Genomic DNA, 27,030 nt, shown 5'->3' on the forward strand with positions numbered 1-27,030 from the left:
TTTTATGTCATCTGCAAATTTGGCTGCAATACATTCTCTATTGTGAACTGGTGCAGTCCCAGCACTGGTCCCTGTGGAATCCCACTGGTTATGGGTCACCAATCTGAGAATCTTGTATCCTCACTTGCTGTTCCTACCCATTAGCCAATTCTTTATCCGTGTCAATATACTACTTCCAACACTCTGGACTGTTAGCTTATGACTTAATCTTTTGAGAGGTAACTTGTCAAGCACCTTCTGGAAGTCCTAAAACAGCTCATCCACTGGTTCCACTCTGTGCTTTCTGGTTGAGGCTTCCCAAAAAGCTCTAATAAATTAATCAGACATGCTTTCATTTTCTTAAAGTCATGCTGACTCTGCTTGATGAGGATATGATTTTCCATGTGTTCTGCTAATTACTTCCTTAATTATTGATTACAACATTTTTCCAACATTAGATGTTAGGCTTAATCGGCCGATAGTTATGTTTTGCCACCTCCACGTTTGAAACAGCGTGTCACACTAGCAGTTTTTCAAATCATCTGGTCATAGAGACAGAGTCCCCTTCTGTAGAATCCAAGGATTTTTGGAAACTCACAACTAATGCACCCATTATCTTTGTATCTACCTCCTTTTAAGTTCTATGATGCAAGCTATTAGGGCCAGGGGACCTATCTGCCTCCAGCCCCATTAGTTTGTCCAATGCTACTATGCTAGTGATGGTGATTAATTTCTCATCCTTATTCTTTAGTATTGAAGGAGGGTTCAAGGTATTTTCCACTGTAAAGACTGACACGCACAGTTCTTCTATAATGCGATGTTTGCGTACTTCTGCAACATCATCTCATAGAAAAATTGCACTTTTAGAAACGGCGCTTAAAGTGTTGGCAATGTAATTGCATGACAGCCAATAGATGTTTTAAACATTCGAGCTTTAGAAACCGTGTCCCCAATTTGTCAATTGCGTTATAGCAAATTCACATTAACAGCACATACATTATAACAGAATGACCAGGGATAGAATGGAGCCCCTCAAAGATCAGCAAGGCAGCCTATGTGTGGAGCCACAGGAGATGGGAGGAGATAATAAACAAATATTTTGCAACAATGTTTACTGTGGAGCAGGACATGGAATACATAGAATATGGGGAAATAGATGATGATATTTTGAAAAATGTCCATAATACAGAGGAGGAGATGCTGGATGTCCTGAAACGGTTAAAAGTGGATAGATCCCCAGGACCTGATCAGGTGTCCCCAGACCTCTGTGGGAAGCTAGGGAAGTGAATGCTGGATCCCTTGCTGGGATATTTGTATTATTGGTAGTCACAGGTGAGGTGCTGGAAGTTGGCTAAGATGGTGCCACTATTTAAGGAAGGTGGTAAGGTAAAGGCAGGGAACTATAGACCACTGAGCCTGACGTCGGTGGTGGGCGAGTTGGTGGGAATCCTGAGGGACAGGATTTACATATGTTTGGAAAGGCAAGGACTGATTAGGGAGAGTCAACATGGCTTTGTGTGTGGGAAATCATGTTTCACATACTTGATTACGTTTTTCGGAGAAGTAACAAAGAGGATTGATGAGGGCAGAGTGATGGACCTCAGTAAGGCATTTGACAAGGTTCCTCATGGGAGACTGATTAGCAAGGTTAGATCTCATGGAATACAGGGAGAACTAGCCATTTGGATACAGAACTGGCTCTATGTTAGAAGACAGAGGGTGATGGTGGAGGGTTGTTTTTCAGACTGGAGGCCTGTGACCAGTGGAGTGCCACAAGGATCGGTGCTGGGTCCTCTACTTTTTGTCATTTACATAAATGATTTGGATGGGAGCATAAGAGATACAGTTAGTAAGTTTGCAGATGACACCAGAATTGGAGGTGTAGTGGACAGGGAAGAGGGTTACCTCCAGAGTACAGTGAGATCTAGATCAGATGGGCCAATGGGCTGACAAATGGCAGATGGAGTTTAATTTGGATAACTGCAAGGTGCTGCATTTTAGAAAAGAAAATCAGAGCAGTACTTATACACTTAATGGTAAGGTCCTGGGGAGTGTTGCTGAACAAAGAGACCTTGGAGTACAGGTTCATAACTCCTTGAAAGTGGAGTCGCAGGTAGATAGGATAATGAAGGCAGCGTTTGGTATGCTTTCCTTTATTGGTTAGAGTATTGAGTACAGGAGTTGGGAGGTCATGTTGCGGCTGTACAGGACATTGGTTAGGCCACTGTTGGAATATTGCATGCAATTCTGGTCTCCTTCCTATCAGAAAGATGTTGTGAAACTTGCAAGGGTTCAGAAAAAAGTTACAAGGATGTTGCCAAGGTTGGAGGATTTGAGCTATAGGAAGAGGTTAAATAGGCTGGGGCTGTTTTCCCTGGAGTGTCGGAGGCTGAGGGGTGACCTTATAGAGGTTTATAAAATTATGAGACGCCTAGATAAGGTAGATAGACAAAGTCTTTTCCCTGGGGTGCGGGATTCCAGAACTAGAGGGCATAGGTTTAGGGTGAGAGGGGAAAGATATAAAAGGGACTTAAGGGGCAATATTTTCATGCAGAGGGTGGTGTGTGTATGGAATGAGCTGCAAGAGGAAGTGGTGGTATCTGGTACAATTGCAGCATTTAAGAGGCATCTGGATGTGTATATGAACAGGCAGGGTTTACAGGGATATGGGCCTGGTGTTGCAAATGAGACTAGATTAGGTTAGGATATCTGGTCACCCTGGATGAGTTGGACTGAAGAGTCTGCTTTGTTGGTGTACATCTCTATAACTTTATCACCTGTACAAAATATCTGTTTAACTCTTCTGCCATTTCCTTGTTCCCCAAAACTGTCTCTCCAGATTCAGTTTCTAAAGGACCTAAGTCTACCTTGACACCTTTTTTTTAAACTACAACTACTTAGCAATGAAGGCTAATATTAAATTTGCTTCTCCATTACTTGCTACATCTATATGCTAATGTTATGTGCAGAAGTATATCCAGATCCTCCTTTGCTGAATCCTTTTCATCCGCTTTTTGATTCTTCCTACCAAAGTACACTTTACCAAGTTTTTCCCCAGTCTCTCAACTGATCTATATCCTCTTGTGGATTACTTATTTCAAAGCACCGTCCTACCAATATTCTTTCATCTGCACATTTAGATGTGTGATGCTCTGCCCCTGCCCCAATCCAAGTTATTTATATAGATAGTAAATAATTCAGGCACTATAACTGATCATTGTCGCACTGATTACATCTTTCCCACCTGAAAAAGACAAAAGACCCTATCTTTATGTTATCGTCATTACATGCTAGTACAATTCTCCCAATACTGTAAGCTTCTATCTTGAGTAATAATCTTTTATGTGGTATTTGGATTATCAGAATGCCTTCTGATAATCCAAATACATTACATCTACCAGTTCCTTTTCATTAACTTTGTTATATCCTGAAAGAACTCCAGCACATTGTCAAATGAGATTGCCTTTTTCACTAAATCAAGTTGACTCTGATTCTGGCTTTGTACGTCGTAGCTTTTTTGGGGTAATCTCCTTGGTCACCTTCGTTAATCATTGGTGGTTCTGCCTTCACTATCCTTTTAGGAAGAAAGCTCCATATTTCTACCACTTCCTTGGTGAAAAAAAAATTCCTCAGATCTCTAAATTACTTACTTCTCACCCTAACCTTGTGCCCTCTGGTCTTAGACAGTATGTGAAGCTGTTATCCATTTCACTAGAGCTGATTATTAAAGTCATTTGATAATTGAAACTAATGGTGCTCATCAGTGGGCCAGATTTAAGTGTTTACGTGTCAAAAGAAAACTTCCCATTTAAAAAAACTGTAATTGCTTTATCAGGATGGAATGTTAGGTATCCATTACTGTGTGAGCAGTATTAACTTTCAAAAACAGAAGGAAATTCTGGCACAGTGTTTACATGTTGAGTCCTGATGCTTTCAGAACAATGCAGTAATCTTTACTTCAAAGTCCACAGCCAATTCTGCCAAAAAAGTGCAGCTTTGGCAGTTTCAGGAAGAGTTTTTGTGAATCTTTTGTTCAATGTTTTGCAACTGCTCTGTGAAATGAACAGGTTTTTCACTGTAATGTGAATAGTTTTTTGGATTTGTAAAGAAAAAAGCGACTGCAATGGGAAGACTGTATCCTAGGCAATCCACAGCTTTTGCTATGGAACCCTATCTAATTTGCATATATCGATGTGGCCACTGCAGGAATGCTGTCCATGGCAACAACAATTTGTGTGCATGTGGAATCTTTAACCTTTAATAAGGGATACCGTATTGATATTATCCCAGGGCTAGTAATAGAGACCCAGGCTGATGCCCTGGTGACATGGATTTAAATTCACTTAATAAAAATGAAATCAAAAATGAGTCTCTGTAATAGCAACCATGCAACTATCGTTGGTTGATTGTCTGTTAGGAAAGAAATTTGCCATCTTTCCCTAGTCTGGATTACATTTGATATCAGAACCTAACCCTTAATCCTATTGCAGCAATGTGGTTAATTCTTAACTTTCCCATCAAGTGGCCTAGCAAACCATTCAGTTCAAAGGCATTTAGCAATGGCAACAAATGGTGGCCTTGCCAGTGACACCCCCATCCATGAAAGAATTTAAATATAAGAACTAACCAGTCCTCATGCAACCTTAATTGAACATTGACAGTGCTATCATCAATAATATGTTTAGCAATGGCACCTTCCATTACTTTGCTTTTGAGTAGTTTGATGTACGTTAGTTACGCAAATTGGATTTCTTCTCCCATTTGAGAGTAGACATAACTGGGAAAATCTTCAGATACATTCAAATTCAATTACTGGAACTGCTCGGCTGGGGGCATAGCTTATCCAGAGCAAAAGTCTTCAGGTTGTTAGAGCTCATATCTTTTCTGGTATTCAGTGTCTTCAGTTGCGGTTTCCTGATATTATGTGGATTCAATTGATTTGGCTAAAAGCTGTCTTCATTGATGCAAGGTCTTCAGGAGAAGTTAAAGATGGAGCACCCACTAGAACGTTCTGGCTGAAGATGGTTGTAAATACTTCATTGTTATCATTTTCCCTGATGATCATTTCTATAATTGTTAAGCAGAGGAAGGTTTGTGGAGCTGCTGTTCTAGTAAATTGTTTGATTATCTACCAACATTCACAATTGTGTACAGGGCACTGGTGAGACCACATTAGAGTATTGTGCACAATAATGCTCTCCTTATCGAAAAAAGGATATAAGTGCACTAGAAACAGTTCAGTAAAATTTACATGGACTAATGACTGTGTTAAGAAGTAAGGTTGAAGAAGTTAGCCTTGCATCTACTGAATTTTAGATGAGTGAAGGTAACTTGATTGAAATGTGAAAGATCCTGATGGGTCTTCACAGGGTCCTTGTAAGGTTCTCATTTGTTGGAGAATCTATATTGGTTTCAAAATAAGGGGGTCAAATGAGGCTCTTATTTTCCCCTGAGGGTGTTTTGTGTTTTTGGCATCCCTTCCTCAGTAATAGATGGAAGTAGAGCTTTTGAATATCTTTAAGGCTCTCTTTAACCCCACTTCCTTTTAGTAAAATATTTCCTCTTTGAGACAGAAATTAGTTACAATCCAAATTTCGGATTTCCTAATCTTTCGATTACCATTAATATTCGTGCACAACTCTTGTTTAAAGAAAGAAAAAAAAGCAATCTTAATAAAGCACCTGCTGAGGCCGCAGAATGTCCCAAATGTTTTGTGAAGTGTAGCCACTGTTGTGACACAGGTTATGTGGGAAGTCAGTTTGCGTGCACAAATAACAATGCAATGACACACAGTCCATCTGTTTCCTGATGATGTTTGAGGTGTAATCATTGATTAGAACATCTGGGATAACTCCATTTGTAAATTTACGCCATCACTTCCTTGCTTCTATCTTTGATTCTCCCCAGGAAAGTCATCATCATCTATCTTCCCACTAGAATGACATGCACAAGTAAACAGATTTGACAAACCATTGGTTACTTAGCTATTCTCTGTTTTGGCAGGGCCACATACGGGTGAACTAGGCTGTGTTGACCTTTGCCAAAATTTCCTCCTCTCAACCCGACTTCATAGAATTCCTACAGTGAGGAAGCAGACTGTTCAGCTCATCAAGTTTACTCTGGCCCTTTGAAGAGCATCTCACCCAGACCCACCCACCTAAACTATCCCTGGAATCCTGTATTTCCTATGGCTAATCCACCAAGCCTGTACTTCCCTGGATGCTATGGAACAACTCAGCATGGCCAATCCACCTGACCTGCGCACCTTTGGACTGTGGGAGGAAACCAGAGCACCCAGAGGAAACCCAGACATGGAGAATGTGCAAACTCCACTCAGGCAGATGTCCAAGGGCAGAATTGAACCTGGGTCCTTGGCACTGAGGTAGTAACCACTGAGCCACTATGCTGAGCACTTACTTATTTCTGATGCCTCACAAATTTGCATCAAGAAAGTTTCTTTTTGGAGTGCTCCGTTTGAGATTTCCTTGAGGATAGATTTCACCTTTTTGGGGCCTGCCGTTTGGCTTTCAGAGTCTCCTTGAAGATAAGGCAACCTTAACGATTAAAGTTAGAAACCAAGCTGTTCTTGAAGCAGGAATTTGAAAACTCACTGTCCTCCTCCATTAAAGGATGTTAACAAAACAAGAGACTGGCACAAGGCAGGCAGCCAAGAATTGAATAAGTAAACAATTTATCCTTTATTCATTCACATCAGCCCGCAATCCAGTGTCCTTCGGTGGCTGAATTTAAGGTAAGTTGAAGGTCAAGAAGATTTTCAGCATTTAATGGTATCCCACACGTTCTCCACACACCAAAATGGTTCTCTTCAAAACAAAGACAGCCAAAAGAATACCTGGCTACAGAACCCTACTTCCATGAATCATGCAGAAAATAAACTAAGAAGAATTGCAAAAAACACAATTTCCCCCGAATCTCTTTCACACTCTACTCCAGAGCCACTTGAACCTGTACTTATATAATTTAATCAAAGTTGAAAATAGGAAGAAAATTGTTGGGAAGCATGTAACTACTTGTGCTCTTTGTTGTTTCGACAGTAATTTGTAATGTTGAGAAAGCGGGTACAGGCAGAGCATTTTGGAAGGGTAATTCAAGACTTCTTTGGAAAAAAAAGTTTGGGAACTCCCATATTAAAATAAAATCAGTTGTAAATATGCAAGTAATCAATTACCTGTTGTCCACATCTTCTTCCTCTTCACCCTGAGGTCTCCTCCTCACCACAGGCTCCCCCCCTCTTATGCATGCACAAACTAAACGGTGGAGCAGCACGGTGGCTCAGTGGTTAGCACAGCTGTCTCACAGCTCCAGGGAACCAGGTTGATTCCAGCCTTGGGCGACTGTCTGTGTGGAGTTTGCACATTCTCCCCTTGTCTGCGTGATCCAAAGATGTGCAGGTTAAGTGAATTGGCCTTGCTAAATTATCCATAGTGTTCAGAGATGTGTAGGTTAGGTGCATTAGTTAGGGTTAAATATGGAGGAATGGAGAATGGACTTGGGTGGGATATTATTCGGAGGGTTGGTGTGGACTTATGGGCCAAAGGGCCTGTTTCCACAATGTAGAGATTGTGTAGGCATTCTGTGATATTTCCCCACCCTGGCTTTCCTTCTCCCTCTACTTAAAGTCATAGAGAGGTACAGAATGGAAAAATGGAGCCTTTGGTCCAACTCATCCATGCAGACCAGCTGTCCTAAATTAATCTAGTTTCATTTGCCAGCACTTGGATCATATCCCTCTAAACCCTTCCTATGCATATACCCATCCAGATGCCTTTTACATGTTGTAATCATATCAACTTCCATCACTACTTGGCAGCTCATTCCATACAAACACCACACTCTGCGTGAAGAAGTTGCCCTTTTGGTTCCTTTTAAATCTTTCCTCTCACACCTTAAGCCTATGTCCTCTAGTTCTGGAATGAATACAGCACTGGAGAGGCAAAACTGAATGAAGCAAATCAAGAAAAGGTATTTTGAGCCAACATGAAGATTATATATTGAAGTATTGCTGTGAAGTAAATGCAGATGTGAACAATGCTTATGAGCAGGACTGTGCGGTCCCTCAACCATAGCTAGCTAATTCAAGCAGTGGTGCCTTATATGTGCTTCCTGAAATTGTCCAGCTTTTCATGGTTACTGCAGGACACTGCAAATCCCAAGCCAACTAACCAAAGGCTCAACAGCCCGACAAGGGCTGTGTGAATAGTTCTAGCTTTATTTTAAAAAAGAGGCAGTATACCAAATATCATAAAACAGAAATATACCACATGACATTGGATAACCAGGCAATTAGCAGTGAGCAGCTATTCCGTGCGCGGAACACCACAGAAAATATTGACCCCAGAACACCACAGAAAATATTGACCCCAGAACACCATACTAAGTCTTTGCCATTATTCACATTGTGTGCCTTCTGAAGCCTAAAGATTCTTTGCTTTTCCAGGGAGTCTAAAGGTGTAGCGGGAAGATGGGAAAGTAGAGTTGAGGCCGCAATCAAGTTAAACATGATAATATCAAATGGTGGGACAGACTTCGGGAGTCAGAAAGCTTACTCCTCCTTATTTTTATGCGTATATTTTGAGGAAAATGAAAGATTTGCTAAGTGTTTTGTTACTGTGTACTGCAAGTTTGATTTATTGGAGTTCTGGGTTGGACATGTAGGTTTATTGTGTTCTTGCGGATGACACAAGGCTGGTGGGAGAGTGAGCTGTTCGGAGAGTGCAGCGGTACTTCAGTGTGATTTGGACGAGCTGAGTGAGTAGGCAAATGCATGGTAGATGCAGCATAAAGCAGATTAACGTGAGGTTATTAGCTTGGGAAGAAAAAAGCAAGAAGGCAAATTATTATCTCAGTGGTGATAGATTGGGAAAGAGGGGGGTTGTAATGAGACCCTGGGGGTTCTTATTCACCAATCGTTGTGGTGAAGAAGGCAATTAGTATGTTGGCATTTGTAGCGAGAGGATTCGAATACAAGAACAGCAATGTGTTACTGCAATTATATAAGCCTTGGTAAGATCACACCTGGAGTGTTGTGCGCAATTTTGACCTCATTATCGGAGTAATTGTGTTCTTGTTATGGAAGGAATGCAATGGAGATGTACCAGACTAATTCCTAAGATGGCAGGACTGACTTATGAAGAGGGATCGGATCATTTAAGACTCGTCACTGGAGCTTTGAAGAGTCAGGATGAGGATCTCATCAAAACCCACAACATTCTAACAGGACTAGATGGTAAATGCATGAAGAATGTTCCCAGTGAACAGTAAGTGCTGAACCAGGGACCACAGTGTAAGGATATGGGTTAGACCGTTAGGACTAAGATGTGAAATTTATTGACAGAGAGTGGTGAGTCTGCAGAAATCTCTGCCAAAGAAAGCATTTGTGGCTAAGATATTGACTGTTTCAAGAACGTAATCCCTGGATTACTCCTGGTGCTACAAGCTACTGAGGGCAAGAATAGGAGGAAAGTGCAGATGATTGCAAGGCTGAGGAGCTGGTGTATGGGTGAAGGATTCACACTTTTGGACCATTGGAATCTCTTTTGAGGTAGAATTGACCTGTACAAGAAGGACAGAATGCCCCCAAATTGGAAGGGGACTAATATACTGGCAGGGAAATTTGAGAGAGCTGCTCGGGAGGATTTAAACTAGTATGGTTGGGGGGATGGGACCCAGGGAGATAGTGAGGAAAGAGATCAATCTGAGACTGGTACAGCTGAGAACAGAAGTGAGTCAAACAGTCAGGGCAGGCAGGGACAAGGTAGGACAAATAAATTAAACTGCATTTATTTCAATGCAAGGGGCATAACTGGGAAGGCAGATGGACTCAGGGCATGGTTAGGAACATGGGGCTGGGATATCATCGCAATTACAAAAACATGGCTCAGGGATGAGCAGGACTGGCAGCTGAATGTTCCCGGATACAAATGCTACAGGAAGGATAGAAAGGGAGGCAAGAGAGGAGGGGGAGTGGCATTTTTGATCAGGGATAGCATTACAGCTGTGCTGAGGGAGGATATTCCCGGAAATACATTCAGGGAAGTTATTTGGGTGGAACTGAGAAATAAGAAAGGGATGATCACCTTATTGGGATTGTATTATAGACCCCCTAATAGTTAGAGGGAAATTGAGAAACAAACTTGTAAGGAGATCTCAGCTATCTGTAAGAATAATAGGGTATTTATGGTAGGGGATTTTAACTTTCCAAACATCGACTGGGACTGCCATAGTGTTAAAGGTGTAGATGGGGAGGAATTTCTTAAGTGTGTACAAGAAAGTTTTCTGATTCAGTATGTGGATGTACCTACGAGAGAAGGTGCCTACTCTTGGGAAATAAGGCAGGGCAGGTGACTGAGGTGTCAGTGGGGGAGCACTTTGGAGCCAGCGAACAAAGTTCTATTAGATTTAAAATAGTGACGGAAAAGGATAGACCAGATTGAAAAGTTGAAGTTCTAAATTGGAGAAAGGCCAATTTTGATGGTATTAGGCAAGAACTTTCGAAAGTTGATTGGAGGCAGATGTTCTCAGGTAAAGGGATGGTTGGAAAATGGGAAGCCTTCAGAAATGAGATAACAAGAATCCAGAGAAAGTATATTCCTGTCAGGGTGAAAGGAAAGGCTGGTAGGTATAGGGAATGCTGGATGACTAAAGAAATTGAAAATTTGGTTAAGAAGAAGGAGGAAGCATACGTCAGGTACAGACAGGATAGATCGAGTGAATCCTTAGAAGAGTATAAAGAAAGTAGGAGTATACTTAAGAGGGAAATCAGAAGGACAAAATGGGGACATGAGATAGCATTGGCAAATAGAATTAAGGAGAATCCTAAGGATTTTTACAAATACATTAAGGACAAAAGGGTAACTAGGGGGAGAATAGGGCACGAGCTGAAAATGTGTTGCTGCAAAAGCGCAGCAGGTCAGGCAGCATACAAGGAGCAGGAGAATCAATGTTTTGGGCATGAGTTTGCCCGAAACGTCGATTTGCCTGCTCCTTGGATGCTGCCTGACCTGTTGCGCTTTTCCAGCAACACATTTTCAGCTCTGATCTCCAGCATCTGCAGTCCTCACTTTCTCCTAGAAAATAAGGCACCTCAGGGTACCTAGGGAGAGAAAAGGGCCCCTCAAAGATCAGCAAGGCGGCCTTTGTGTGGAGCCACAGAAAATGTGGGAGATACTAAATGAATATTTTGCATCAGTATTTACTGTGGAAAAGGATACGGAAGATATAAACTGTAGGGAAATAGATGGTGACATCTTGCAAAATGTCCATATTACAGAGGAGGAAGTGCTGAATGTCTTGAAAGCATGAAGGTGGTAAATCCCCAGGACCTGATCAGGTGTACCCAAGAACTCTGTGGGAAGCTCAGGAAGTGATTGCTGGGTGTCTTGCTGAGATATTTGTATCAGCGATAGTCACAGGTGAGGTGCCGGAAGACTGGAGGTTGGCTAACGTGGCGCCACTGTTTAAGAAGGGCGGTAAAGACAAGCCAGGGAGCTTGATGTTGGTGGTGGGCAAGTTGTTGGAGGGAATCCTGAGGGAGAGGATGTACATGTATTTGGAAAGGCAAGGACTGATTAGGGATAGCAAGCATGGTTTTGTGCGTGGGAAATCGTGTTTCACAAACTTGATTGAACTTTTTGAGAAAGTAACAAAGAGATTGATTCAGGCAGAGTGGTAGATGAGATCTACATGGACTTCAGTAAGGAGTTCGACAAGGTTCTCCATGGGAGACTGATTAACAAGGTTGGATCTCATGGAATACAGGAAGAACTAGCCATTTGGATACAGAACTGGCTCAAAGGTAGTAGACAGAGGGTGGTGGAGGAGGTTTGTTTTTCAGACTGGAGGCCTGTGACCAGTGGAGTGCCACAAAGATCGGTGCTGGATCCTCTACTTTTCCCATTTACATAAATGATTTGGATGTGAGTATAAGAGGTACAATCAGTAAGTTTGTAGATGACACCAAAATTGGAGGTGTAGTGGACAGCGAAAAGAGTTACCTCAGATTACAACAGGATCTGGACCAGATGGGCCAATGGGCTGAGAAGTGGCACATGGAGTTTAATTCAGATAAATGCGAGGTGCTGCATTTTGGGAAAGTGAATCTTAGCAGGACTTATACACTTAATGGTAAGGTCCTAGGGAGTGTTGCTGAGCAAAGAGACCTTGGAGTGCAGGTTCATAGCTCCTTGAAAGTGGAGTCGTAGGTAGATAGGATAGTGAAGAAGGTGTTTGGTATGCTTTCCTTTATTGGTCAGCGTATTGAGTACAGGAGTTGGGAGGTCATGTTGCGGCTGTACTGGACATTGGTTAGGCCATTGTAGGAATATTGCATGCAATTCTGGTCTCCTTCCTATTGGAAAGTTGTTGTGAAACTTGAAAGGGTTCAGAAAAGATTTACAAGGATGTTGCCAGGGTTGGACGATTTGAGCTATAGGGAGAGGCTGGGGCTGGTTTCCCTGGAGCGTCGGAGGCTGAGGGGTGACCTTATAGAGGTTTACAAAATTATGAGGGGCATGGATAGGATAAATAGACAAAGTCTTTTCTCTGGTGTCAGGGAGTCCAGAACTAGAGGGCATAGGTTTAGGGTGAGAGGGGAAAGCTATAAAAGAGATCTAAGGGGCAATATTTTCACGCAGGGGATGGTACATGTATGGAATGAGCTGTCAGAGGAAGTGGTGGCGGCTGGTACAGTTGCAGCGTTAAGAGGCATTTGGATGGGTATATGAATGGGAAGCATTTGGAGGGATATGGGCTGGGTGCTGGCAGGTGGAACTATATTGGGTTGGGATATCTAGTTGGCATGGGCGGGATGGACAGAAGGATCTGTTTCCTTGCTGTACATCTCTGACTCTATAGTTCTTAGTACTGAAGAGATCAAAGGGTATGGGTACAAAGTGAAAACAGGTTAATGAATTAGATGATCAACTCTGATTATATTAAATGGCAGAGCAGTCTCAAAGGGCCGAATGGCCTGTCTTCCTCTTTTACATGCTTGGAGATGACTATTGGCTTTTGAGGAAAAAAGTATCATACCAGTATTTTCAAGCAAAATGTTATCCAGAGTTGCTAGGAATTCACGCAGAGGGCATAGGGAGAGAGCATTCCACATTTAATACATTTGTAGTGATAAGCCTTTTGAAATTGATGGATGTGCCAAGTTCTGAAGCACTGAGAAATCTTTAGATAGATTCAGGTGTGTTCCGAAGAAAAGGAGTTTAAAATTTTTTAAAAAATCTTGGAATATGAAGTGATGATTAAACCTCAGCCAAAATGTTGGAATGGAGAATAAGCGGAGGTTAGATTAGATTCCCTACAGTGTGGAAACAGGCCCTTCAGCCCAACAAATCCACACCGACCCTCCAAAGAGTAACCCACCCAGACCCATTTTCCTCAACTAATGCACCTAACATGACAGGCAATTTAGCACGGCTAATTCACCTGACCTGCACATCTTTGGATTGTGGGAGGAAACTGGAGCACCTGTAGGAAACCTACGCAGACAGTTACCCTCGGCTGGAATCGAACCTGGGTTCCTGGCGATGTGAGGCTGCAGTGCTAACCACTGAGCCACCGTGCCACCCCTTTCTGGGGTTTAAAAATAGAGAAAAGAAGAATGGATTTGAAGTTGCGACAGGGATAATACAGCACTTGGGAAGGAACATAAGAACAGTTAAGGAAGAGTTACTAGGTTTCACTTCAAACTTTTAATTACTTAAAACCCATTAAATTATTAATAAGAAAGTATCTTTTGTTCACCTGTACAAATAATCTGGGCTGGGTTATGCTGACAGGACAACTCTAGATATTCTTAAAATGGAAACATTTGGGGCGGCATGGTGGCTCAGTGGATAGCTTTGCTACCTCATAGCACCAGGGTCCTATGTTTAATTCGACTTTCAGGTGACTGGCTGTGTAAAGTTTGCACATTCTCCCCATGTCATTGTGGGTTTCCTCTGGGTGCTCTGGTTTGCTCCCACAATCCGAAGATGTGTGGGTTAGGTGGATTGGCAATGCTAAATTGCCTGTAGTGTCCAGGGATGTGTAGGCTTGGTGGGTTAGCCATGGGAAATGCAGATGGATCTGGGTGGGGTGCTGTTTGGACGGTTGGTGTGGACTCAATGGGCCTGCTTCCACACTGTTAGGATTCTATGAATATAGTCAGCTACCAAAGCATACTGATTCAGAGACGCAGCTGTTACTTCAGCTAAATTTATAAAGTGTGGATAGATTATTTCTAATGTGTTTTTAAAAATCCTTGAATTTGTGTTATATAAAAAAAGAGGTGATATTTTCCCTTGGCTATCTTCATACCTGTTCACAAACATTTTTGTTCCTTTATTTAAAAACAAAACTTCAACATGTCTGCTTATATTTTCATATAAGATTACTTTGATACAAAACCAAAAAGTAATTATGATCTATCCAGCCAGGTTCCTGTTGCAAGTCTGGCTTGTCTAGTATCATCGGCTGACATTTCCCCTGTAACTGTTATGAGACCAAAATAGTATATACTGTGGACAAAATTCAATTATAGATGTAAGTGCTATCATTCTGCCACTTTGCATGCAGAGAAGCGTGTATGGAAGATGATAGCTAGACCAGCCACTGCTAAGTTCATAACTAATAACTTGGGGATTCCATTCCTGATACCCATTACATTTGAATGTTGCTACAATAACATAACACAGTCATCCTGAATACTCTACACTGAGGTGACCACAGGTTCAATAATTGTAAGCCTCCTGAGATATAGAAATCCCACCCCACCCGTCGTTAACAATTTCCTGTGTTGACAAGATAATGGTAAGGACAACAGCCCACAATGAACACTAACACCTCTGTAGCTGATGTAACAAGTGAAGCATCTATCTAGATTAAACTGAAAGTACTACTTGATATGATGGAAAGAGATGTCATAATCTATAAGGTGCAGATTTAGTGGCGGCACGGTGGCTCAGTAGTAAACACTGCTGCCTCATAGCACCAGGGTCCCAGTTCGATTCCAGCCTCAGATGACTGTCTATGTGGAGTTTGCACATTCTCCCCGTGTCTGCCTGGGTTTCCTCCGGGTGCTCCAGTTTCCTCCCACAGTCCAAAGATGTGCAAGTCAGGTGAATTGGCCATGCTAAATTGCCCACAGTGTTAGGTGTATTAGAGGGAAATGGGTAGATTACTCTTCGGACGTTCAGTGTGGGCTGGTTGGGCTAAAGGGCCTGTTTCCATACAATAGGGAATCTAATCTAATCTATACTTGTGTAGCTCCATCACATCTTTAAAAAATGGTTGGCTATATACAAATTGGTTTAGTTTCCAGAAATGTAGCACTGAAATTATGCCCATATAAAGTTTCCATATTTAAGGAACTAAACGTAAAAGGTAAAGTCTCCATAGTCTTACCTGACCTCATTAGGGAGAGATGACTGGTAGTGGCGTAACCTGACAGTCCACCATGCTTCAGGTGAGAGGAGAGGTTGAGAAGGATGATCATTCATAGTAATGTTAAAGAACTAAACCCTATGCGAATATCAAATTTTTCACAAATTGTTGTAATGAATGGATATTGTTTAGTACAATTTAGAAGAGATCACTCAGGAGTTATCATTGTTCCATACTTAATTTGAGACATACAGTTTCCAGCAACAACAATTTGTAATTTCAATCTGAGAAGCTATTTTCCAACATGTGGGCCGTATCGCTTGTGAAATACCCAAATAACACGAGAGCATGATTCAAACTTGCACCTCCTGCTGGAAACTGTGGGACTGGTGTTCCATTGCAGCAAGTGCAACATTGATGTAGAATGGAAAACCTTTTTGTGTCGATATTTTCAGACATTAACCTTCATTCTGAACCTGACAAATTAGATGGCATTAGTATAATGCTTAACCCATGACATAAAGGCGATTGGCAGTGTTGCCTGGACTTGTTCAGTTGTCTTTAGCCATACATACTAAATCTTGCATAGAAAGCTTCATCTCTGTGAGAAATTCTGAAGAAACATCCTCATTTACATGGCCGGATGATCGTCAGAGAAATCTGCAGTAGAGCCTAATGCCTCCAGAAGTTCTTGGACTAGGCAACATATAAAAAGAGAAGCCTATGGTTTTCTTTGCAACCTACCCATAGCCCAGTTATTTGAATTTTGTTGGCGAAATATTAACTTTGGATTTTGAGTCCAAAAGCCTTCACTTGTTTAGATAAAATTTTACCATAAAAATGACTACAAACTGTTCACAATAACCTTGGATAAACTGATAACTAGTGCACCACCGAGATTACAGCATTTATGCATAAAATTACAAGGCTATGACTGTGACACATGCTACAAGCTATTCCAAGTAGTTCCAAGGTCACATCTGACTTTTCACATTCTTTACTCAACTCATCCAAAGCTATACACACTTCTTTGGAAATACAAATAGATCTCATCAGTATTGAAATAGAAAATGGTTCACACACTGGCTTCATGGGTTTTGACAGTGTGCAGTAATTGTTAGCAACTGCAACAAGTAACATTTGAAAGATTATGTATTGCAACAATTATGAAAACATGGTGATTAATAGGTGGCCAGACCCCTTCAAGAGGTTTGAAATCATTTTGTCGTTCCAGAGATGAGTGTTCTCAGAGATGTTATCTTCAGGGGCAAACATGTCATAGAATCATAGATTCATACAGCACAGAAACAGATTCTTCGGTCAAACCAGTCCATGTCGAACATAATCCCAAACTAAACTAGTCCCACTGCCCTGCTCCTAGCCCATATCTCTCCAAAACTCTCCTATTCATGTACTTAGCTAAGTGTATTTTAGATGTTGCAACTATGCCTATGCCTATTTCCTCAGGAAGTTCATTCCACATGCAAACCATACTCTTTCAAAAATATTTTAAATCTCTCTCCTCTCACCTTAAAAATATGTCCCCGAGTCTTGAAATCCCCATCCTAGGGAAAAGACACCTACCATTAACCCTCTCTGTACACCTCATGATTTTATAAATCTCTATAAAGTTACACCTCAACCTCCCATGCTCCAGTGAAAATAAAAGTCCCAGCCTATCCAGTCTTTCTTTATAATGCAAACATTCCATACCTGGCAACATCCTGGTAGACTTGATATCTAACTGTATCTGCCTGAAACACGTATGGAGATAGCTCAAGCCAAAGACTGGCTACAGAAACCATTGACCAGATGTAAATAACTGGAAGAAATATGAGGCATGCCAAGCTTCTCGGTCCAATTAGCACCAAGAACTGTTGACACTTCACAAAGTATCTGCACATCCATGGAGCAGGATTACAACTGATCTGTTCACTCTCTGACAATTTGCCAATATTTATACGGAACCTTCAGCCCAGTCTTTGAAGATTTATAGAGACCCAATCAATGCTGACTAGAGCAAGATTTTGAATGTGAAATCCAGTGAGATCTATCTCTACGTCAGGAGTAATTCACTGCATCCTTTAACTATTTGTCGGCCATGAAGCAAGTTCCTCATTAGACAGCCATGAATTGCCAACTAAGTGGTATTATAGCTTGTTAAATGCCTTTTTAAAGGCACAATGGCAGGCACAAACAGCATTTGTTAGCAGGGTGTTGCCTGCATGCCAAACATGCTCCATGTTTATTCACTTAAATGGCCATGTCAGGAAGTGGGTGGGAGCTAGTCTTTGATCCAGTCAGGTGGGGAGTCTGTCAACGATGGGCACAGTCTGCCCGCAGTCTCAGGACTTGGCCTCGGTCATTCTTCTGCTTGGGATTGCCAAGGGATTTGTCTGAGTATAGTCTGGGGAATGGCTGATGGCCATTCCTATGGAGCCATCAAACCCGAGGAGAATCACGTATAGAAGGTGGGGGAGGAGGGGTGGTTAGTTTTGAAAGTGGGGCATGTCTGGAGGTGATGGGAGAAAATTACAAAATGTTGAGTGGGGTATGTGGAACAGCGTTGGAAGGTGTAGTAGATGGTGGGAGGAGGAATTATTTCTAGTGACCACCACTGTGGCCTCCACAGGGGACCTTGAGGACCAGGGTGGGCATCATTGATGTGTAATATTAAAGCCCAGAAGACAGAGAGGAACAGTTGTAGGTGAACGTGATGGGTCTCCATGTGGTATCCACTGTGCACTACATTCCCTGCCATGACTATTCTCAGTGTGTTACCTGCAACTGGAAAATGGCTGAGATAAATGCTCAGGGTAGGCAGGGCCAATGTCAGTTTGATGGGTGAAAGCAAAGTGTCCATGTTCATTGGTGGTTAGGACACAATGTTAAAATACATGACGCATGTATTTACAAACTCCAGCCATATTTAACTTGCAGTCATCTCTTCTCCCATTTGCAGTGCATGCAGATTGAATGTGCTTAGGGTTCAAATGCAGGTCAAAGGTGATTAGCTTGATGACATTGGTGCATGCATATCTAGCCTTGCCATCTCCGTGATGTGGAAGTTAGCAATGATGACTTGAAAAAAAGCAAATGTTGACCAAAATGTCCCATCACTTGTAAACTTAAGAGTGTTGAGGAGGAAGGAAATACCAAGTTCATCAAGTGTGATGTAAGTACGACAATGGACTCTACTGAAAGTTTAGTCCAGTTCAGTCTGGACCGTGTGTGTGCCACCACAGCCTGGGTGTGATGTGCTCTGCACAATTGGAGCAGGCAGCAAGGAGAGGTACTGAATCTTGAGAAACTGGGAGAACAGGAGCAGTCCTTCAAAGAGGAAGAGACATTGAGCTGGAGGGAACTCAACTTGTGCAAGAACAGAGCTCAGTTGTATCAGGTGCTACAAGTCGGGGAGGACCTGAATGATATCTGGTTCCAGAAGATGAGAGCTGAGTACAGCAGATCATCATGGACTGTGGCAGAGTTGTTGATCATGATGACAGCATTTGGTTTGCTTTGTTGGGGCAAACTGCAGCCTCTCTTCATTTTTTGTGTTCATTTTCAGTGGATATAAATGAAAGTTCATGTTTAAAATTGTTCAGTTGCTGACCAATGTGTGGTGAACCCCTACTGGGCACTAACAAACTATGGGCCTTCAGTGGGCATTGGGGATGATTTTGAGAGGTTATTTACATGGGATGTAGATAAGGGCAGGTCAGTTTCGTGGCTAAATAGTTAAATAGGAAGTGGCATGAGAGAATGGGTTGTATGTTTGAGAAAGTCAGCCATGAGAAGCATGGATTTGTGGCTGCTGTGCTATTCAGTTGCTGGTGAGGAACAATGATGGGTTGCCAGTGCATATCTCGGTAATCAGCACCATGGCTCATATGCAGAGGATGCTGGTTGTTTGCAGATGTCCATTGAGTTTCTAGGAATGGCACATGGTAAGACGGAATGGGGTGATAGTTAATGAGACGGGGTTTATGTAAGAATTGGTGAGAAATCTTGGTAAATCTTGCAGTGAAAGGGCCTCCCAAAACAAATGGTGAGCACAACTGTCACCGAGCTGAATAACATAGGATTGAGTACATCGAGTTCAATCTTTAGCCTATTAAGGACATAATAAGAACTTGTTTCAAACAATAGGTTACAGTGCAGTGGAAAATGATTTAGGACAATGTGTGACAGGTGAAGAGTTATTCAGACTAACTCATTGACACATTCTCCTAGGTCTAAAGATATATCCGTGCTGTGGTGTAGTTAACTTTTAACAAGGTCAGCAAAATAAACAAAACTTGCATGTCACAGTACTACCTCTTACAGTGACACTGCTCAGTGCAAATGTTACCTCACCATGAGAATTATTCTTTGGCATACAAGTGCAGATAACTGTTCCCAGTCATCATTTGTTGATACTTCTAGGAGGATTCATGGAGGATGTAGGAGTGTGGGATGCAGGCAAAAGAATTACCCAAATTAAACATTGAGAAAAAAGTACAAATATAACACATGGAATACTCACATAGCACTAACCAGAACATCAATAATATCAACAGTAACATGCAACGATAAGACAAGGTAAAGAAACATGCTAACCCCATTACATACATGAAATGATTCAAGCACAATATTCTTATTGACAACCAAGATGATGAGAACAGTGAGCTCAAGTCAACTTCACAGTAACATAGTCAGGGTGTACAAGCCACCATTCTTATACTTGACCCTTCTCCTTTCTAAGATTAGTGCTGCCCTTTGGCTATGATGTTTACAGATATGGAATCAATTTCCACATGAATGCTGATATTTCCAAGGTTTTCGTCTGTATCATCTCTCTGGGCTGTAATGCCCAAATGGATGGTGGAGGTAAATTCTATCTCTTGCATAAAAAGACCTTTCACACATTATCTGTGCATCTCTTGCCCAAAAAGGGTTTAACTGCATACCTGTTCCTTGTTGGAACATCCTTGGTTTCTCCAACTTATCTAAACGTATCAAATTCTTGTACATCTCTTTCAAACTGCTCTGAATTTTCTTTGCATCAAAAATGCACCTTCACAGGCAATCTCACTTGTTGCTTGGTTGAAATCACAGTAATCTGTGAATCACAGGTTGCTGGCTTTAATTCCCACCCAGGCTTGAGCACAAAAAAAATCAAAGCTAACATTTAAGTACAGTGCTGAGGTAGCGTTGCCCATTGGAGGGTACTGTCTTTTGGATCAACAGTTACCCAAAGCCCCATTCACCTGCTCAGGTGGATATTTTGGAGAAGAACAAGATAGTTATCCCTGATCTGTTCAACAGTATTTATCCCTCCATCATCACTGTCATCAAAACAAAACTCTGTTCAATATCATATTGCTGTCTGGCAGCTTGCTGAATGGAGATTAGTGACCCATGTTTCCTGCTCAACAAGCGTCTACAATTTTCTGTATTTGGGGTCTAACTCTGTGATTCTGATGTAATTTCAGAATTATGTATGGTCATTGTAATTGTGATGCTAATTTTATTACTCCGACTTTATTTCAAGATGTACACATTGGCCACCCCATTGATCTGCTGGCCAACCCTCCATTGTCAACACACCACAACAACCTGTCTGCAGCATAATCGAAAGACAACCTGAGAGCCTGATGCTCAATTAGGCCATGATACAAGTTACTTTGATGTATCCAAACCGCAAAAGCAGAGAATGTTGCTGCAATGTATGTTAATAAAGACAATTAATTAAAGACTGCTGTTTTTCAAGTGCTACTGCACAAAGTCCATTAAAATTATTCACTCTGGATTACTCAAGACGAGTCTGATGAATCGTTAGCTGAATGACTCCCTCAGCATTCTAATTTAAAGCTTTTACAGTTTTTTGAATCTTATTTCAACTTTCATTGCTGACTTCAGTATAATATTTCTTCATTATATATCCTCAGAGGACATCTAAATCTATTCTGAAGAATAGATCTTGGAGGATACTTGTCTGTGCTTTGCATACTCAAAGCAGAAGGATTTCTGATTCAAAGCATTTGGTTTGCTTTTGGTACTTGTCTGTATTGAGCCAATTAACATGTCTACCCACAATATTTCTTTACAAATTTATGACGTTGGAGACTGCTCGCTGCAGTTTTGATTGCTCATTGGTTGTTGTAATTCATCTGTTTATCACAAGAAAATGTAATGAGGCCTCAGGCAAATGTGGATGAACAGACTTATCACATGTTTCATTGATCAACTGTTTGTGAGGAGATTTTGCAAAACTCTCTTAAAAACAGGATAAGCTGCAATGGGAATTTTTAAAAAGTAATTTCACTGTAGTAGTGTTCCAAAGTTATAACGAGAGCAACAGATGCTATAGTTGTAAAACATTTCATTGTTTTCACTTATGATAAATTAGGTGTAACGCCATTTCTAGTTCACTAGAAAATGGTTTACTTTCTTGAGTTGCCCATTCTGTTTGAGTACTATCCAGGTTATTATAATAATTTTGGGGAAATTGCTTGTGTAAAATGCATATTATTTTTATGGAGCAACTGATGGCTTTTACTCAGTTCCCAGACTAGAGAAACTGAGGTCACTTTCACTTTGAATTTGGAAAAACGATCAGAGTATCTTTTTGTAAACAGTGTAATTTGGTCACCATTTTTATTTCATCCATATTTGATCAGTTTTTCATGGGTAAAGTTAGTACATCTCAGAGTCAGTTCCAGTTTTCAAAGCTTTTATCATTGTGCAAATATCCTGTTACATGTCCCATGCCCAGTAATGCATGAAGGTGTCATCATTATTAAAACTCCATTTTAAAGAAAATGGACATTCATGAACCATTAAGGTGGCTGCCAATGTGGGGAGTGGTCAGGTGATCTTTGCAATTATGACCAAGACTATCAAACATGCAGAGAGTTTTGATTAGAATGGTAATGAATCAGGTCTTGCCCTTGAATGAATGTCCCTGCACTACTCTCATACATGGAAGTCATGCCAGCCATTGTCGAAGCTTAGCTCAAAACACAGAGTGAATGGACTCCCTGACTCTATCTCCAGTTTAATGAAGGAAATGAGATCGGTTAACTGTTCTATTTGAACTAGAGTATCAGTGGCAGTGGGCCATCTGACAGAAACTAGTTCTCTGATAGTAAAACGTTTTTAGTCCAACACTCCGAAGGAAGTTCCCACAACATGTCATCTCACATCTCTGAAGGCCTGATTGGTATCTCCAGGCTCCAGAATTGATTCACTTTTGTAGCTGTTGAAGAGAAAGAGGAATCAGTTACATGTTTTAGTCCCTCCCTAGGGCAGGTACTGTTAATAATTCACATTGCTTTTTAAGCATTCAGTTATTACAATAAACATTTTGGATTTCTTTATGCTATATAAATCCAGAATCAGCAAAATGCAAAAGGATGTTACCAACTTCAAAACAAAAATTGCTGGATAAACTCAGCAGGTCTGGCAGCATCTGTGGAATGAAAACAGGGTTAATGTTTTGGATGGGGTGGCCTTTCTTCAGAACTTACTGTAACTCTTACCTGCTCTCTGGGCAGTTCGGGATGGGCTATAACTGCTGGCCTAGAAGTGACGCCCTCATCGTGTCAATGCATTAAAAAAAAACTTGTTAGCCTGTTGAACAATATTACTGTGAGGCTGACCCAGCAGGCTTGTAATTTCATACATAGAAATGAATAGGATCGCAGAAAACCGAAGTTCAAGGTACATAGGTCCATAGTTTCCTTTGTAGGTTTGTCTACTTTATGCATTATTTACTTGACTTGGGTTGAAATGCTTATATGTTGTTTTGGTGTTTTTCAGTTGATTGTAGAAACGGATCGATGCACTTTTCCTTTGAAACTAACTTCATCCGAAGAGGTGAATGAAGTAGTGGGGAACCTGGGATCGTGCCTCAAGAAGATGCTTCCTGGTGTCTCTCCAATGTAGGTACCCTCTTTAATGTCATGGCCTTTGTAGCATTGATGGCAAAAACATCTCTACCCAGTTGTTGAAAATCTTTGTTTTGAAATCTCAAGTTGTGAAGGGCTTCTTGAGCTTGCTACTTTTTCATACTTTCTTCCATCTAATGGTACGGAGAAGCCGAAATTGGCTGCTTACCCTCCAACCTTTGTTGTTATTCAGTGCGGTTATAGTTGATCTGTGATTTAACACAGTAAATATGTTTTAGTTCCGCATACCTTAGATGTTTATTAACCAAAGGTGTTAACCAAACCAGTGTTAATCACGGTGGCTCAGTGGTTAGCACTGCTGCCTCACAGCGCCATGGACACGGGTTCAATTCCCACCTCAGGCGACTGACTGTGTGGAGTTTGCACATTCTCCCCGTGTCTGCGTGGGTTTCCTCCGGGTGCTCCGGTTTCCTCCCACAGTCCAAAAATGTGCAGGTTAGGTGAATTGCCTATGCTAAATTGCCCCTAGTGTTAAGTGAAGGGGTAAATTTAGTGGAATGGGTCAGGGTGGGTTGCACTTCGGCAGGTCGGTGTGGACTTGTTGGGCCGAAGGACCTGCTTCCACACTGCAAGTAATCTAGTCTAATCTAATCCGACAGACATTTACTTGTACTTACACGCACATCTGCTGTATCCGTTACTCTCGATGTGGTCTCCTCTACATTAGGGAGACAAGACACCAATTTACGGAACATTTCAGAGAATATCTCTGGGATACCCACACAAAACAACCCCACCGCCCTGTGGCCAAACACTTAACTCCCCCTCCACCAAGGACATGCAAGTCCTGGGCCGCCTCCATCGTCAAACTCTAGCCACCCAATGCCTGGAGGAAGAACGCCTCATCTTCCGCCTTGAGACCTTCCAACTACACGGGATCAATGTGGATTTTGCCAGTTTCTCATGTCCTCTCCCCCTACCTTATCTCAGATCCAACCCTCCAACTTGGCACCAACCTCTTGAACTGTCCCACCTGTCCATCTTCCTTCCCACCTGTCCATCTTCCTTCCCACCTATCCACTCCACCCTCCTCTACAACCTATCACCTTTGCCCTCACCTTCATCTACCAATCACGTTCCCAGATACCTTCCCCCTACATCCCTCTCATTTATCTTTCAGCCTCCTTGGGCCAACCCTTCATTCCTAATGAAGGGCTTACACTGGAAATGTCAATCCCCTACTCCTCAGATGCTGCCTGCCTGCTGTACTTTTCCAGCATCACACCCTATGATACTGATCTCCAGCATCTGCAGTCCTCACTTTCTCCCAACCAAAGGTATTGTCAATCTCTGGTTTAAAATTAACAATGGATCTGCCATCAGTTGCTGCTTATGAAAGAATTCCAAACATCTACCAACCTTTGAAATGAAAGTGTTTCCTAATTTCACTGCTGAAAGGTCTGGCATAGAGAGCCCATTGTGCCGGTGCCAGATCTTTGAAAGATAAATCTCAATAAATCCCAGTCCCAACTTTCATCTGACACCTTCCAGTTTTCTCCCTTCAAGCATGTATCTGATTGCCTTTTTGCTGACTACAATTTAATTTGCTCTTATCACCCTTTCAGGAAATACATTCCATGATCTTCAAAACTCGTGCTTCTCAGCTTGTCTCTATTTCTTTAGCCAAAGATCTTAAAATCCATAAAGTTTGGTTACTAATCCATCTGTCATTAATAACAGTGTCTGCTTATTCACCTACATCAAAACCATTCATCATTATGAGCAACACCATTTAAACCTCTCTTTAATATCCTTTCCTCTAAGGACAATATTGCTAACATCTGAAAAGTAACAATTTGCTGGTCCATGGGGACGGTGGTGGCTGTAGGCGAATTGCTGGTGCAGGACATTGATGCAGTGGGCCAGATGGCTTTCTGTGTTGTAGGATTTAGGATTCTATGCTTCACTCAACTCCAAGTAACAAAGACCCACATTCCTATAATCATTTTGATAAGTTTTCTTTGCAGTTTGTCCAACCTTGTCACAACCTTTTGTGATGTGTAGAATTGAAGACAATACTCCGACTGAGGCCTAAACAACAATTTACAAAAGATAGCTATTATATCTTCTTTGTACTGCTACCTTCAAACATTGTCATTAGTTATACTTTCTATAACCTGTACCTGAATACATCACTTGATGCTACTTTGTGTTAAATATACATTCCATGCGTCCATCTATTTTATCAATCTGTTTCCTTCTGAATTATCTTACTATTCTTTTTGTTGTTTATTACATCTCAGAGTTTCGTATCATCTGCACACTTTTAAATTATGCCCTGTAAAACCAAATCTATATCATGAATAACAAATCAAGAGAGGAGTGGTGCAAATTCTAACTCCTGAGAAACATAGTGATTACTTTCCACCAGCCTAAAAAACAACCATGCAAAACCACACTCTGCATTCTCTCTCATAGCTAATTTTGTATTTACACTTTTACAATCCTACATATCAATGAACTTCAAGTTTGCTAACCAGTCTATTTAACACTAAATAAACTTAGACTATGAATGGTAGGGTCCTGGAGAGAGACCTCTGGGTCCACGTACATAATTCTTTGAAATTTGCATCACAGGTAGATTTAGTGGCTAAGAAGACGTCTAACATACTCAGACCTTTTTAGTATAGGAGTTAGGACCTGTTGAGATTTTACAGAACAATAGTGAGGTACTGCGTGCAGTTCTGATCATTCTGTTATAGGAATGACATTATTAAGCTGGAGAGGGTTCAGAAAAGATTTGCCAGGATGTTGCTGGGAATGGAGGATTTCAGTCATAAAAATAGGCTCTGACTTGATTCCCTGGAGTGTGGGAGGTTGAGGGATGACGTTATAGAGGTTTACAAAATCAGGAGAGGCATAGATACGGTGAATAGCAAAGGTCTTTTCCCAAAGATAGGGCAGTTCAAAGCTAGGGGGCTTATTTTTGAGTTGAGAGGAGAAAGATTTAAAAAGGGCATGAGGGATAACATTTTTTACACAGTGGTTAGTGTGTGAAATGAACTGCCATAGGAAATGGTGGATGTAGGTACAGTTCCAACATTCAAAAGACATTTGGATAGGCACATGAATAGGAAAAGTTTGGAGGGATATAGGCCAGGGACAGACTAGGTGGAACTAGTTTAATTTGGGAACTTAGTCAGCATGGACTAGTTGGACCGAATGGTCTGTTTCCATACTGTATGACTCTATTTGGTGATAATTTTCAATTAAGCTGATCAAGTTTGAATTACCTTTAATAATCTGTGCTAGCTGATTGACCTGTAATTCTCCAAGTTACAATTAAATTAATCTTGAATTAATGTCTCTCAAAACTTTCCCTGTACTGTCATTGGACTGAACGATCTGTAGTTGTCAGGTTCACCTCTCTCCATTTTTGGATCAGAGTGGTAACATTTCTCATTCTGCAGTCATCACTAATATTTCAAGGAGGATTAGAAGATTATGGGAGAACCTCTGCTTTCTCCATTTTATGTGCAATAATTTAAGAAGCATCCCATGTGAATTGGATGACTTTTCCACTTTGCCAATCTTTTTAAGTTCCTCTGCTTTAACTATTTATGTGCTATCCGATTTCATTTCTACCTCTTGCTTTACTGTTTGTCTGAATGTCACTGTTAGGTTCTTTCACTATTTCACTTAAATCCGTGTCCTCTGGTTTCGAGCCCTTCCATTGTTGAGACGAGTTTTCTGTACTGTGTCTCGA

At 41.3% G+C, this 27,030-nt stretch overlaps 1 protein-coding gene across 3 annotated transcripts in view; it reads left to right on the top strand.

Annotated features, from left to right (window-relative positions):
* LOC132832127 (F-actin-uncapping protein LRRC16A-like) overlaps nucleotides 1–27,030 on the top strand; it is a 458,164-nt gene that overhangs the window by 158,271 nt on the left and 272,863 nt on the right. For all 3 annotated transcript variants that reach the window (XM_060849857.1, XM_060849859.1, XM_060849860.1), the window contains exon 5: nucleotides 23,176–23,297. In XM_060849857.1, coding sequence (XP_060705840.1) covers nucleotides 23,176–23,297 — 122 coding nt within the window. The remainder of the gene's footprint in view (nucleotides 1–23,175; nucleotides 23,298–27,030) is intronic.

Source organism: Hemiscyllium ocellatum, chromosome 34, assembly GCF_020745735.1.
Source record: "Hemiscyllium ocellatum isolate sHemOce1 chromosome 34, sHemOce1.pat.X.cur, whole genome shotgun sequence".
NCBI classification, from domain to species: domain Eukaryota; kingdom Metazoa; phylum Chordata; class Chondrichthyes; order Orectolobiformes; family Hemiscylliidae; genus Hemiscyllium; species Hemiscyllium ocellatum.